The following is a 12,121-nucleotide window of genomic DNA, read 5'->3' on the forward strand; positions in this document are numbered from 1 at the left end:
GACTCCAGTTTGTGTGGAGCCTTCTGAGGCGCTGATTGGGTCTCTGGGGATGGGGGAGTGGGCTGGGGGGAGTGGGTGGGGAACTCTGAGCAGCTAGCTGTGCTTTGCATACTCCTGGACTCTGCACATGGAACAGAAACACCAGAATCGCTCCCCTCTTTCTGATTTTCAGAATGCATTCATTTGAAATCTGGCTAAATCTGCATTTTAGTCAGATGATTTCCAGATCTCAAACAGAAACACCTCATTAATCATTAATTTAGACCCCCACGGTTATACAGAATTTGTGACAATTTGTTTATCTTTGAAGGAGCTGCTGAGAAAGAGTTTAACAAGGAAATTATTGTGGAGGGGAGGAGAATGTTTAACCTTTCAGAAGAAAGGCACTCCATTTAGCTTCCCTGAGGGTACAAATGGGGGTGTGTGCAAAATACATGCCAGCTTTTATCTGTTCTCCTAAGTAGGGTGAGCGCTTCCTCATCTGCAAACCCAGGGCCAGTGGGATAGATCCCCAACCATTTCAAGCCTGCGACCCCTTTCCAATGTCAAAATATTTTCTATAACACCCCCACCCCCGGTTATTAGAAGCTGCAATTTTTAGTGTTGCTGATTAAGAAGAAAAGCTACTCTGAATTCAGTAAAGCTTTTAAATAAATCATGATAGCATCTACATACACATGAAAAATAGTTCCGTCTTTCTGAGTCACAGCGTTCATTCAGCCTACAGATGATGTTTGGGTGCTCATGATTTCTAGCTCCTCCGCACCCCTCAAGGTCAGCGACCCAGCAGGTTACAACCCTTGGAATAGAAGTTCTCTGAGGCAGGAGGAACACAGAGTCCTGGAGTGCCCGGACAGGAAGGAACCTCAGGAGGCATTTCAGCCACTCCCACCAGAAATGTTGTCTGCCCTCTGTGAGGAGCCCCTGGTTGGGGATCCCTAGTTCAGTGAAGCAAGGAAGTTGGCATCCCATGTGGGCACATACCTGCCATAGCTGTCACCTCAGGGGCCTGGATCAAAGTCTGCAAACTCATCCCTTACGGTCCCTTACCAGGTGGTCTAGGACCAGCATCCCACAGTGGGAATGGCATGTGATGACTGCATCACTCTGGGCAGAAGTAGCTGATACCCCATAGGAGACAGAAGAAGCAAGGTCCAGTCTTCCGTGGCTTGTGGGCCCAGAGCTCAGGGTTTTCTTGGCTCATTTCCCCCCAGGTCCACACCAGACATCTTTTTTCCCTTTCTTCTTGGCAGGAGGGAGTAGGGAAAGGAAGTAGATGGGCAAAGAATGTCAGTGATGAGGGATAAGGGAACGGGGAGGGCATTTCCTTTAAAGCAGTCCAGATCTGGGGTCCCTGGGTCCAAGGATGGGCCTGGGGGCCTGAGGACACCCTGCAATTATAGCCAATTTTGCACTTGTGGGCATTTTTCTGGGGAGAGCATCTATACCTTTCACTCAATTCTCAGAGCAGTCCCCGAGTCAGAAAACATTCAGAACCCCTGGCCTGGAATTTGGACGTTTCCCTGACTCAGGCTTCCCACTCTCCTGTTACTCAGAACCGGTGAACTATTACGGTGTTAGTCAAAGCCTGCAATGTGAAATATCAAATGCTCATTACCCACGACGATGGGAAAGTAAGTAGATGCCAGGAACATGGTCTGATCACAGACGCAGCCTCCTTTGTTCTCCCGTGCAGGGTCCGCGATGGCGCTCTCCCTGACTGGGCTCGTTGCCTTCTCCTTCCTGCAAGCCACCCTTTCCCTGAACCCTGAGGACCCCAACGTGTGCAGCCACTGGGAGAGGTAAGGTGTGGGCCTCAGATGGCCAGGAACTCTCTGGGGAGTCACCCTGGGCATGGAAGTAAGGGACAGAGGCAGTCAGGAGATCCAGGAGCTGCCCTCTGAGGGTCTGCAACCTGGCTGGGGAGATGGCCCTGATGCTGAGAGACAGGACAGAGCAGTGTAGATTCTGTCTGGAAGGTCAGGGTGGAGGCAACTTACATTAACTGCAGTTACGACGCACTGTCCTACCCCTCCCTGCACTGGCGCTTCCCAGCCATTGCACAGATGAGAAAGTAGAGACCCAGAGGGCCTCAGTCCCTGTCCACAGCCAGATAGGGTGCAGGAAGTGGGGAGATGTGGACCGTGGTTCCAGGTGGCACGCTCTCTGATGCTGTGATGCCTTTCCTGGTCTCCCAGGACTGGCAGCCACGTGGCAGCTTGGATATGTGGCCCCAGCAGCCTGCCTTGAGGAGGACGGGTGAGGGGGTCCTATTACTTCCGGTCTGGTGGGAGCAGGGTGTTGCTGGGGGAGGGCGGCCGAGGCTGCAGTGGAAGAGCAGGCTGCATTCCAGCTGCGGCACTGGGTCCTGGGGGAACGGGCCGGGTCCCTGCAGACGGCCTGACTTTGAAGCACAAGGTTAAAGTATTGATTTTGGTGAGCAGAAAGATAGTGACCAGAGACCCAATCAGGAAAAACCAAATTAAACCCTGGAATTGATTGGCCATGCTGACCAGGACGACTCTGCCACTTAGATGTTAATAAATCAAATGAATAAAATGAAGATGAGGGCCCTATGGGAGAAGTGAATGGTAGAGGAAGAAAGGTGGGGGACTTGGAGGAGGTCAATGCTTCATGCCCATGAGGGTGGATAGCCCAGCCCTAGGGCGGGGAAAGGCACCTCATCCAGGCAGGACCTGGCTCTGGGGTAGCCTGGACACTTGCGGGTCAGGAAGGATCAGCTGGGAGGCAGAGGGACAGTGTCTGCACTTGTGTGATCCCTGGGGACCAGATCCTGTGTGTGGCGTCCCAACAAAGTTGAGGATGGAGCAAAAGGCAGTACTGTGGTGTGCCCGTTTTTGGTGAAGTGGGAAGAAAACAAGATCCATGATGAGAAGACCTCAGTTCATTCCGATCTGGATTTTTCCACCTATTAGCTGTGTGACTCTGGGGAAGTCTCTGAATGGCTCTGCGCCTACTTCCACCTCTGTAAAGTGGAGAGAATCATTATCCTTGCCTCACAGGCTCATTGGAGGATCAAGGGCAGCAATTTCACGAAAGTGCTTTGAGGACCATAAGTGTCAGTTGCTGTCTTTTCTTGTTGACAGCTGTGGCTTTGCAGGAACGGGTTATCACAGACTTTAGTGCACATCAGACTCATGGGAGGTGCATATGAAAAAGTCTTCTGGGGCCTATCCCTGAGATGCTGATTCAATATTGCATATTTCATAAGCGTTCTACATGATTCTGAGGTTACTCAGGCCCCTTGCCCATTCTGGCTTTGGTGAATTTAAACCTTTATTTCCCAGTGGGTCAGAGAGGTATTGGGAAGAGCCCCACGTTATTCTGTGGGTTTTGGACTCCAGCCTCAGAGGACCCCTTTCATCCCTCTGGTCCTGTTAAGACACAGCTGCTTCCTGCTACTGTCTGTGCTGCATCACAGCCTCTCGAGTGCCTCCTTTGCAGCTGCTCACCTCTGCCTGACCCAGTGGCTCTATCCGGAGTCCCTCTCTTCCAGGGAGCGTCCCCCACAAGGAGGGCCCCCTCTGACTTCTCTCTGTCTGAGCCCCATTTGTACTCACTAATTTTCTACACCTGCCCAACATGAATACATTTGGAATGTGAAAATATTCTGAACTGAGCTGAACTGAGCTGGCATTTCAGGCTTCTTAGGCTATCAGCCAAGGTTACAGCCTGGATAGGAAGACAAGGAGTGAAACCTAACAGCTAGAATGAGGTCTGGGGACTCTCTGGGCTTCTCCGGCCCCAAGGGGGAAGCCCTGTGGGTGATGCCTGGTGACACCAGGTGCTTTCTTCTTCTCAGTCTTTCCAGCTGAGCTCCGTTGTAAGTTATGTGTGGATGGATCTAGCCTGTGTTGTTCCAGAAACACACCCTGGTCCCTGGAGATTGCTTAGGGAGAATTTCTCAGCTGGATTAGTGCTTCTGGTGGCTCCTCATTAATTATGCCCCTCCACCATAAAACCCAGCGTAACGACCTCTCTCGGCTAGTAAAGCCTGGCTCTCCAAGATTAATCTGGCCCCTCATTAGCATGTTGGCAAATGAGCAGTGTTAAGCCGCCCAGCCATGAAACCAGGGGCACACACTTCAGGTCAGAGAACTTGGAGTTGGTACAAGGCATTGTTGCCAGACTCGTTCAGCCCAGGGCATCCTGCAGAGCCCAGTCCCTGCCCCGTGACTGCCCCCTCTAGCTCCCTGCTGAGCTTCTCTCTGGGCATCCAAGGTCTATGTTACAGCTGAAAAGGAAGGCTGGACCCCCAAGTGCTTAACAAAAGTGGGGAATCCATTCTGTGTGCTGGTCTTGCTCCCTCTCTCCCCAACATTGGTCAGAGAGGAAAGATCCCTCAGTGCCTAGCACGGGAGGTGAATCATTGCCTGTCAACATCTATTAAACACTTACTGTTTAAGCATGTTACATGTATAGTGTATCTTGTTTTATTTTCCCACTGCCCTGAGAGATAGAAAATATTACTGCCCTCCTTTAATCCTCACAATAACCACACAACCTGGTTAGACTTACAGGTGAGGAAACAGAGGCTTATATGAGTCAAATAACATATCTAAGGTCATGCTGCTAACAGGCAACAGGCTTCAAACTTGCCCCTTCTCCTGCTCCCGTGTTTGGATTCCAGGGCCCGTGCACGCTCCCCATTCATCCTCTTGCTCTGAGTGAGGTATTCAGGAGATGTGTTAGAGCAAAGAATCATGCAATCCCAGAGTTGGAAGAGGACTCTGGGTGGCCGGGGTGCTCTGGGTGGCCGGGGTGAGGGGCGAGTTGCCTCAGTTTCCCCAAGCCTGGAGATAAAACAGGGTTTGGGCTGTTTTTTCCTAGATGTGTGCCTCTGAGGCACATCTCAGGTATGCCAGCTGGTGGGGGCACACCAAGAGCCCTCCTTACATCCCCAGTGCTTCAGAGAAACAGAATTTCCCACCATCCAGGCCTCTGAACATTGTTGACTGCTTCTGGCCTCCTCCTTCTGGATGCCAGACCTTTGACTTTTCAGGCATCAGAGAGCCTACTGTGGACCCACTTGGGGAGCTGGCCTGCCCAGCCCCCTTGCAAGTTAACCAGTGCAGTTTCCTCAGGCAAGGCAGACATGCTTTTACAGCCTGGACCCGACCATCTGGCCCAGGTCAGTGAGCCTTCTGGGAAAAACACTGAATAATATCAACCTACATAGAAATTAATTCCTTAGATCACAGCTGAGGTCCTCTCTCTAGCCTGTTTAGGAAACGTGAGTCCTCACTTCAGCATCCTGGCTTGAATGCCATTTCATACAACCCATGCCAGGGGCCGGCAGGTAGAAAGGCTTATTTTGGTTAAGCTGAGATCTGCTTCCCTGTGGCTTCCACCTGCTGGTCCAGGTTTACAGCTAACAGGCAGGATGACAAGAAACCACTTCTATTAGGGACATATCCTCAATGTACCCCCAGCTATACTAGAGGCAGAATAGAGTAGAAGGTAACTGGGGGAGCTTGTGGAAGCCACTTATGCCCCCGATGCTCAGTTTCCTAGTCTGTAAAGTGAGAATAATTTCACCTACCTAAGATTGTGAGGAATAAAATGTATTAAAACACTTGACACAGGGTGCTCAATAAATGTTAGCACCTATTGATACTGCAGTGTGGGCTGGGCAAGTCACTTTTCTCTGAGCCTTAGTTTCTTCCTCTATGAAATGGGGCCACTTACTTCACAGAGTTGCTGCAAAGTCCAGCTTCCAAGCATGTTCTTTGAAAATCATAAAGATATGAACAAACACATAAAGTATTTTTAAACTTGTTTGCTCTGCCTTCCAGAGTCACATAGAATAAAACTACCCCCTGCTTCTTTATTCATTCTCTGTTAAACGAACAAATGAACTTGAATTTTAGAAAATGATCTTGGCCAAAGGTCCGTAAGGGATATGTCCTGGGGCCAACCTGGGGTCGGGGAGGCTGGAATATGAGGGCATTCAGGGAAGGGGGAGGATAGTTGGGAGTGGGGAGGTCAGAGCCTCTGGACACTTGGCTGTGGAGCTTGGCCTCAGGGCTGTGGGCTCAGATGCCCTGTGGAATATCAGCTCAACTTCCCAAGTGCTAATCATGGCTCCCATCTCCCATCTGGTTCTCAGCTACGCTGTGACTGTCCAGGAATCGTATGCACACCCCTTCGATCAGATCTATTACACACGATGCACAGACATCCTCAACTGGTTCAAGTGCACCAGGCACCGGTGAGTACCTCTCTCAAATGACGGGGCAGGGAAAAGGCACTGGGCTCTTAGGGCTTGCCTCTGTGCAAGTTAGAAAAAGGCCGCTGGAGCAGAAGTTGTCATGCACCTCCACTCTGAACACCCAAGATGCCCTGCTGATGGCTTCTTTCTGGCCAAAAGAGCTTGTGGGTAGGACAGGCCAGAAGTGCTGGAGAGTTAATGCTTTTGAGGGCATCCCTCAACCAGGGATGGGGAGATGGAGAGTTGGTAGATAACTACCCCAACTTCTTCACTCTTCCTCACTCTAAGAAACATCTCTTAGCCACGTTCTACATGTATCCTGGAAGTCTCCAGTTGCCCATAGAAGTAACCTGCTTCATAATATACCATAGATTGGCTGCCTTTACTTCCCTGTCTCACTCTTCCATCCTCCTACCAGTACTTCCTAGGATTGCCTCCAAAATAAACTACTTGTTCTTGAATCCTTTTCTCAGGGTCTGCCTTTGGGGGAAAAACCCAACCTAAGAGAGTCCCCTGCCCTGAGCAGATGTAGTCCCACATCAGGGCATCCAGCTTGAAGAAGGGTAGTGCAGGCTAGAATTCAGCAACCTCACAGCACCTTGGCCAGGCTTCCCTTAGCAGTGCTCAACATGAACAACTGCACATGGCAGTCCTGCACCCTTGTCTGCAGCCCTCCTGCAGATCATATGTTATCATGTCACTCAGGGAAAGGCAAGAGGAAGGAAGAAACAACATGCTTTAAGGGATGACCCTGAGAAAGACACTTTATTTTGGGATTCCCAGTGTACTCATCAAACTTAATAATCCGGCCAGGCGTGGTGGCTCACGCCTATAATCCCAGCACTTTGGGAGGCTGAGGTGAGCGGATCACAAGGTCAGGAGATCGAGACCATCCCGGCTAACACGGTGAAACCCTGTCTCTACTAAAAATATAAAAAATTAGTTAGACGTGGTGGTGGGTGCCTGTAGTCTCAGCTACTAGGGAGGCTGAGGCAGGAGAATGGCATGAACCCGGGAGGCGGAGCTTGCAGTGAGCCGAGATCATGCCACTGCACTCCAGCCTGGGTGACAGAGTAAGACTCTGTCTCAAAAAAACAAAAAACACAAAAACCTTAATAATCCTTGTTCTACCTACCCTGCAGTGTCCAGGGAGGTCAGGAATGTGAAAATTACTCTGAAAAAATACAGGGGAAAATGGAGGAAAGTGTGACATATTAGCCACATGTGAAGCGACACTATTTGAAGGGTGAGAGACTAACTGTTGAAGGATAAATAAGGAAGTAAGGGAGAGACCCCAGGTGGGCCCTTTTCCTAGTTGCCGAATATCTGTTGATTCCAGATTTCTCCTTTGCTTTCTCCTATGAACCCAGTTCCTCTTTGAGGATAATTCAGGAATCATACTGGGCAGCAACACAGATGAGAAAGCTTGTTCTGTGCTGAGAAGCCAAAGTCCTGGTTTTCTTTGAGGTTTTGCTGCTAACTGGCTGTGAGACATTGAGCCGAGCTACACTTGCTGCTTTAAAATTCTTACCTGCTAATTCCAACATCTGGGTCATCTCAGGGTTGGTCTTCATTGATTGCTTTTTTTTTTTCTGCATGGGTAGTGTGTTTCTTTTTTAGATGGAGTCCCACTCTATTGCCCAGGCTGGAGTGCAGTGGCGTAATCTCGGCTCACTGCAACCTCTGCCTCCTGGGTTCAAGCAATTCTCCTGCGTCAGCCTCCCAAGTAGCTGGGATTACAGGCACCCACCACCACGCCCTTCTAATTTTTGTATTTTTAGTAGAGATGGGGTTTCACCATATTGGCCAGGCTGGTCTTGAACTCCTGACCTCGTGATCCATGCCTCGGCCTCCCAAAGTGCTGGGATTACAGGCATGAGCCACTGCGCCTGGCCAGTGTGTTTCTTTATATGCCTAGTAATCTTGGATTGTATTCTGAGCATTATGAATGACATGTTGTGGAGAGCGAATTCTGTTATGTTCCTCCAGATAATATTAATTTGTTGTTTGTTTGTTTTGGCGGCCTGGTTACTTGGCTAAACACAAATTCCAAACTCTGAAAATTTAATATTTTTAGCCTTAGCTAGGCTGCTTGGAATATGCCCTCCATAAGGATAAATCAGTGGCCAGACACTTGGGCAGGGATTTTACAAAGATTTTGGGGCTCCCTCTTTGTGGCTCTCCCTTTCTAAGGTTTCCCCTTTCACTCTCTCCTGAGAGGCTTTAATGAAGCCCAGACCACCCCGCACTGGGGGGCTTGGGGATAGTCCCGTTTGATGGGGAGAACAGGCTGGATGACCTCTGAGTTGCTTCTGAGTCATTCGTTACCTGAGAGGCTTATATAACCCCTGAAACTGCCGGGAGCTGCCTTCTGTGCTGGGGAAGCAGCTTCACTTTGAGGCCAGCTTTCCTTCGGTTATGGGTTTTTGACAAAGTTGAATGACCTTAGCTTACGACATTCCCAAATATCACAGATTTCCCCACCTGCATACCCAGCAGGTATGCTGGGTCCACCCTGGACTTGGCCTGTGGTTCTTCAAACGAGCAAGGTTGTGTGTTTTCTATCTGAATTTTAGTTGCCCGGAGTATTGTTGTGCTAACTCGCCCAGCACCATTCCCTTCTCTCAAATGTCCACTTGCCTCCAGTATCTGCCTGCTTTTGTCCTCCCTCAAGTGCCTTCAGGTAGTTGTTTTGTATATTTCCCCTTAGATTTTATAGTTGCTATTTGCAGAAAGGTGGTCCAATAGGGGCTACTCAGCTATTACTGTATCCCCTTCCTCTAGCATTTGACTGTGGAATGAGGAGATGGGACTGTGGAATGAGGAGGTGGGACTAAATGCTCTCATTCACCCCACCAGTTTTGCCAGAGTTGGCTGCTCGAGGCCCTGGTCAAAGGCAGAGGCAGAAATAGTAGTGTTGCTCCTCCCGAAGCCCTGGCAGGCCCAGTGTGAGAGCCAAGTTTGCTCAGAGGTGTGGCTCTTTTGGGTACTTGGAGGCTAGGGCTGCCATCCATCACCACTGAGGTGGTGGCTGCTTATTAAAATAGGCTGTATTCCTAGAACGTGAATTATTTTGCTAAATTATTGAGTCACTTGCAGCTTTCCTGACGACCTAGAGTGTGCATGCTAACAGCTGCACCCTCCGTCTGCTTTGGTGTGGAATGGCATGTTTTAACTCAGCATCCTTCCCCTGAGAGCAACCTGGCACCTGGCCTTGCTTCCCTCTCTTGCCTTTCCAACCTGCACAGGGACAAAGATGGGTGAGCCAGAAACAATGGGTGGCAACTCTCTCCTGAGGGGCTTTAATGAAGCCCAGACCACCCCACACTGGGGGGCTTGGGGATAATCCTGTTTGGTGGGGAGAACAGGCTGGATGACCCCTGAGTTGATTCTGAGTCATTCTTTACCTGAGAGGCTTGTACAACCCCTGAAACTGCTGGGGGCTACCTTCTGTGCTGGGGACGTAGCTTTGCTTTGAGGCCAGCTTTCCTTCCATTATGGGTTTTTGACAAAGTTGAATGACCTTAGCTTACGACATTCCTAAATATCACAGATTTCCCCAGAGTTCTGCACTGTCATTTGTTATGAAGTCGGGGCTTTAAGGTATGGGAAGGTTGTCCCAGCCTGTATTATAGGACTCTCTTCCCAAGCCATCCTGGCCCTCCATGGAACGCAGCCTATAGATGTCTCTGATGACCAGACCCTCTGCTGTGCTGCTGAGGAAGAGTCCACAGGGCAAGCTCCACTGAGGTGCTGATGGAAAAGTGGAAAGAGGTCTGGCTTCAAGGCCCAAGGACTTGGGGTTGGGTCCAAGTTCTGCTCCATGACCTTGGGCAGGTCACTTCCTCTCTCTAGCCTCTAGTGGCCACTTCAAATCTCTTCCACTTTGACTCTCCATGTGAAGAAGGGGATTTGCCTATGGATACCCCATTTTGATTTCCTTCTAAAGATTCAGTATTTCTTTTTACTTACGCCTTCACTGTGGCCATCTGTATAGCCACAATCTACCCTGTGAAAGCTGGTAGAGGGCAGTAGGTTAAGCCTAGCAGCTTTGAAATTGGAGTGAGCTAGGTTTGAATCCTGGTTCTGACCCTGATTAGCTGTGCTGGTCACTAACTTCACTAATTTTAGTTTTCTTATTCATAAAACAAAGGGTGGGGAATTGAGAGGAACATACAAAAAATAAGAATAAAAGCTCTAAAAGAGAAATAAATAAAATAAAGGGGGATAGTAATGGTGCCTGCCGCAGGGAACGGAATGAGATGTTGCTCACAGTCTCTCTGGCATGGGGCTAAGTCTTAACACTTGTGTCAGCATAAGGTCTGGAACCCACGAGTCTGACTCCCAGTGCTGCGGCTCCATGGGCCTCAGCTTCTTCCTTTGCAGGGTGAGGGGTCGGTTCAGGGCCTTCCCAGGGATGGCATGCGAGGCTCCTCTCCTGGAGGTGTTATTTTGGTGTGGGGGAGATTAATCTACTTTCTGGGACTGAGTTGGACTCAGAGGGTCCTTTTGCTGACTCTGCCTCAGTTCTCCCAGTGGGGGGACCAATACTCAGGGGGCTGTGAGCAGTCTGGCTTGTTAGAGGGGTGGGAGGGGGCGGGCACAGAAACCCTCAGGGCCTGACTCCTACCCAGGTCACCGCATGGGCTCCTCAAGCCCAGAATCTGGGTGTTTTAAGGAACTAAGGAGAAGTTCATGGTTGCCCTCCACAATGTCACTCCAGAAAGTATCTTCTGCAGCCCTTCTATTTAGAAGTGACTGGGGAAAAGTCAGCAGGTTTAGTAAGTGCCGTGTTAGTAATACATTCTGCATCACAACAGCCCAAATCCCACTATCGATTTTTTTATTGTGTTCCTTCATATTTGAAGCCGCCATGCATTTTAAAGTAATTATTGAATGGCATCCTCAATATAGCTTAACACAAATATCATTCTAAATGGGAGTGATTGATTTTCAATACTTTCAAGTGGCTTTCTCCCTTGTGCCTTAGGATCAGTTATAAGACGGCGTATCGGAGAGGTCTCCGGACCATGTACCGGCGGAGGTCCCAGTGCTGCCCTGGCTACTATGAGAACGGAGACTTCTGCATACGTACGTAGGGGCTGCTGCTGTTCTGGCCTCAGTGGGGAAGGGAGGAGAGGGGAAAGGAGGGGAGGGGAGGTGGGGCTGATATCCATGGTCCCTAGGCAGCAGTCCTCAGCCACATGGCTCCAGAAGTCCCTGCCTGCTGCCAGTGCTCAGAAGGAATAATGAGTTTGGTGTAAATTCAGTAGCAAGGGTTGGGCCATCAGATCAACCTCCTTACAGGGTGGATGGAAGTCCGTCAGTTCAAGGCCTTGATGGGGGATAGGGGAGAAGTGGCTCCTTCTGGAGCGGGCACTCTGAGGAGCAAGGCAGAAGAAGTGCTGGGTGCCTGACACAGGGTTAAGGTGTACAGGTGCAGGCCGGGCGCAGTGGCTCAAGCCTGTAACCCCAGCACTTTGGGAGGCCGAGACGGGCGGATCACGAGGTCAGGAGATCGAAACCATCCTGGCTGATACGGTGAAACCCCGTCTCTACTAAAAAAAAAAAAAAAAAAAAAAAAAAAGGTGTACAGGTGCTCAAGGCAGCTTTGCTGGATGGAAGGAGAGATGGATGGGTATGTAGATGGACAGTTGGATGGGTAGAAATGGGAAAGAGAGGAAGGAAGGCTGGGTTGTTGGATGTCAAAACCACAGTAAGAAAAGGATGGGGGTAAAGGTGAGGTGGACCATGAGGGAGTGGTTCTGGGAGCTAGGAGGATTTCCAAAAAGGTTTTGGGGGACCCTGGAGAAGAGGTGGGTGCATGAAAGACAAACATTGCCTCTTTTCCTATTTGTCTAGAGCAGCTCAGAAAATGCAAGCCTTAGT

The 12,121-nt window shown here is 49.9% G+C and overlaps 1 protein-coding gene across 2 annotated transcripts in view; it reads left to right on the top strand.

Moving 5' to 3' along the window:
• The window catches only part of MEGF11 (multiple EGF like domains 11), a 379,901-nt gene that overhangs the window by 126,194 nt on the left and 241,586 nt on the right, over positions 1-12,121 (top strand). Inside the window, exons 2-4 of one of the 2 annotated variants that reach the window (XM_010363596.2) lie at positions 1,697-1,802; positions 6,131-6,232; positions 11,223-11,323. In XM_010363596.2, coding sequence (XP_010361898.2) covers positions 1,705-1,802; positions 6,131-6,232; positions 11,223-11,323 — 301 coding nt within the window. In that variant the 5' untranslated portion in view covers positions 1,697-1,704. The remainder of the gene's footprint in view (positions 1-1,696; positions 1,803-6,130; positions 6,233-11,222; positions 11,324-12,121) is intronic. The other variant, XM_010363597.2, reaches the window with a different exon arrangement.

The sequence above is a fragment of the Rhinopithecus roxellana genome, chromosome 5 (genome assembly GCF_007565055.1).
Source record: "Rhinopithecus roxellana isolate Shanxi Qingling chromosome 5, ASM756505v1, whole genome shotgun sequence".
NCBI lineage: Eukaryota > Metazoa > Chordata > Mammalia > Primates > Cercopithecidae > Rhinopithecus > Rhinopithecus roxellana.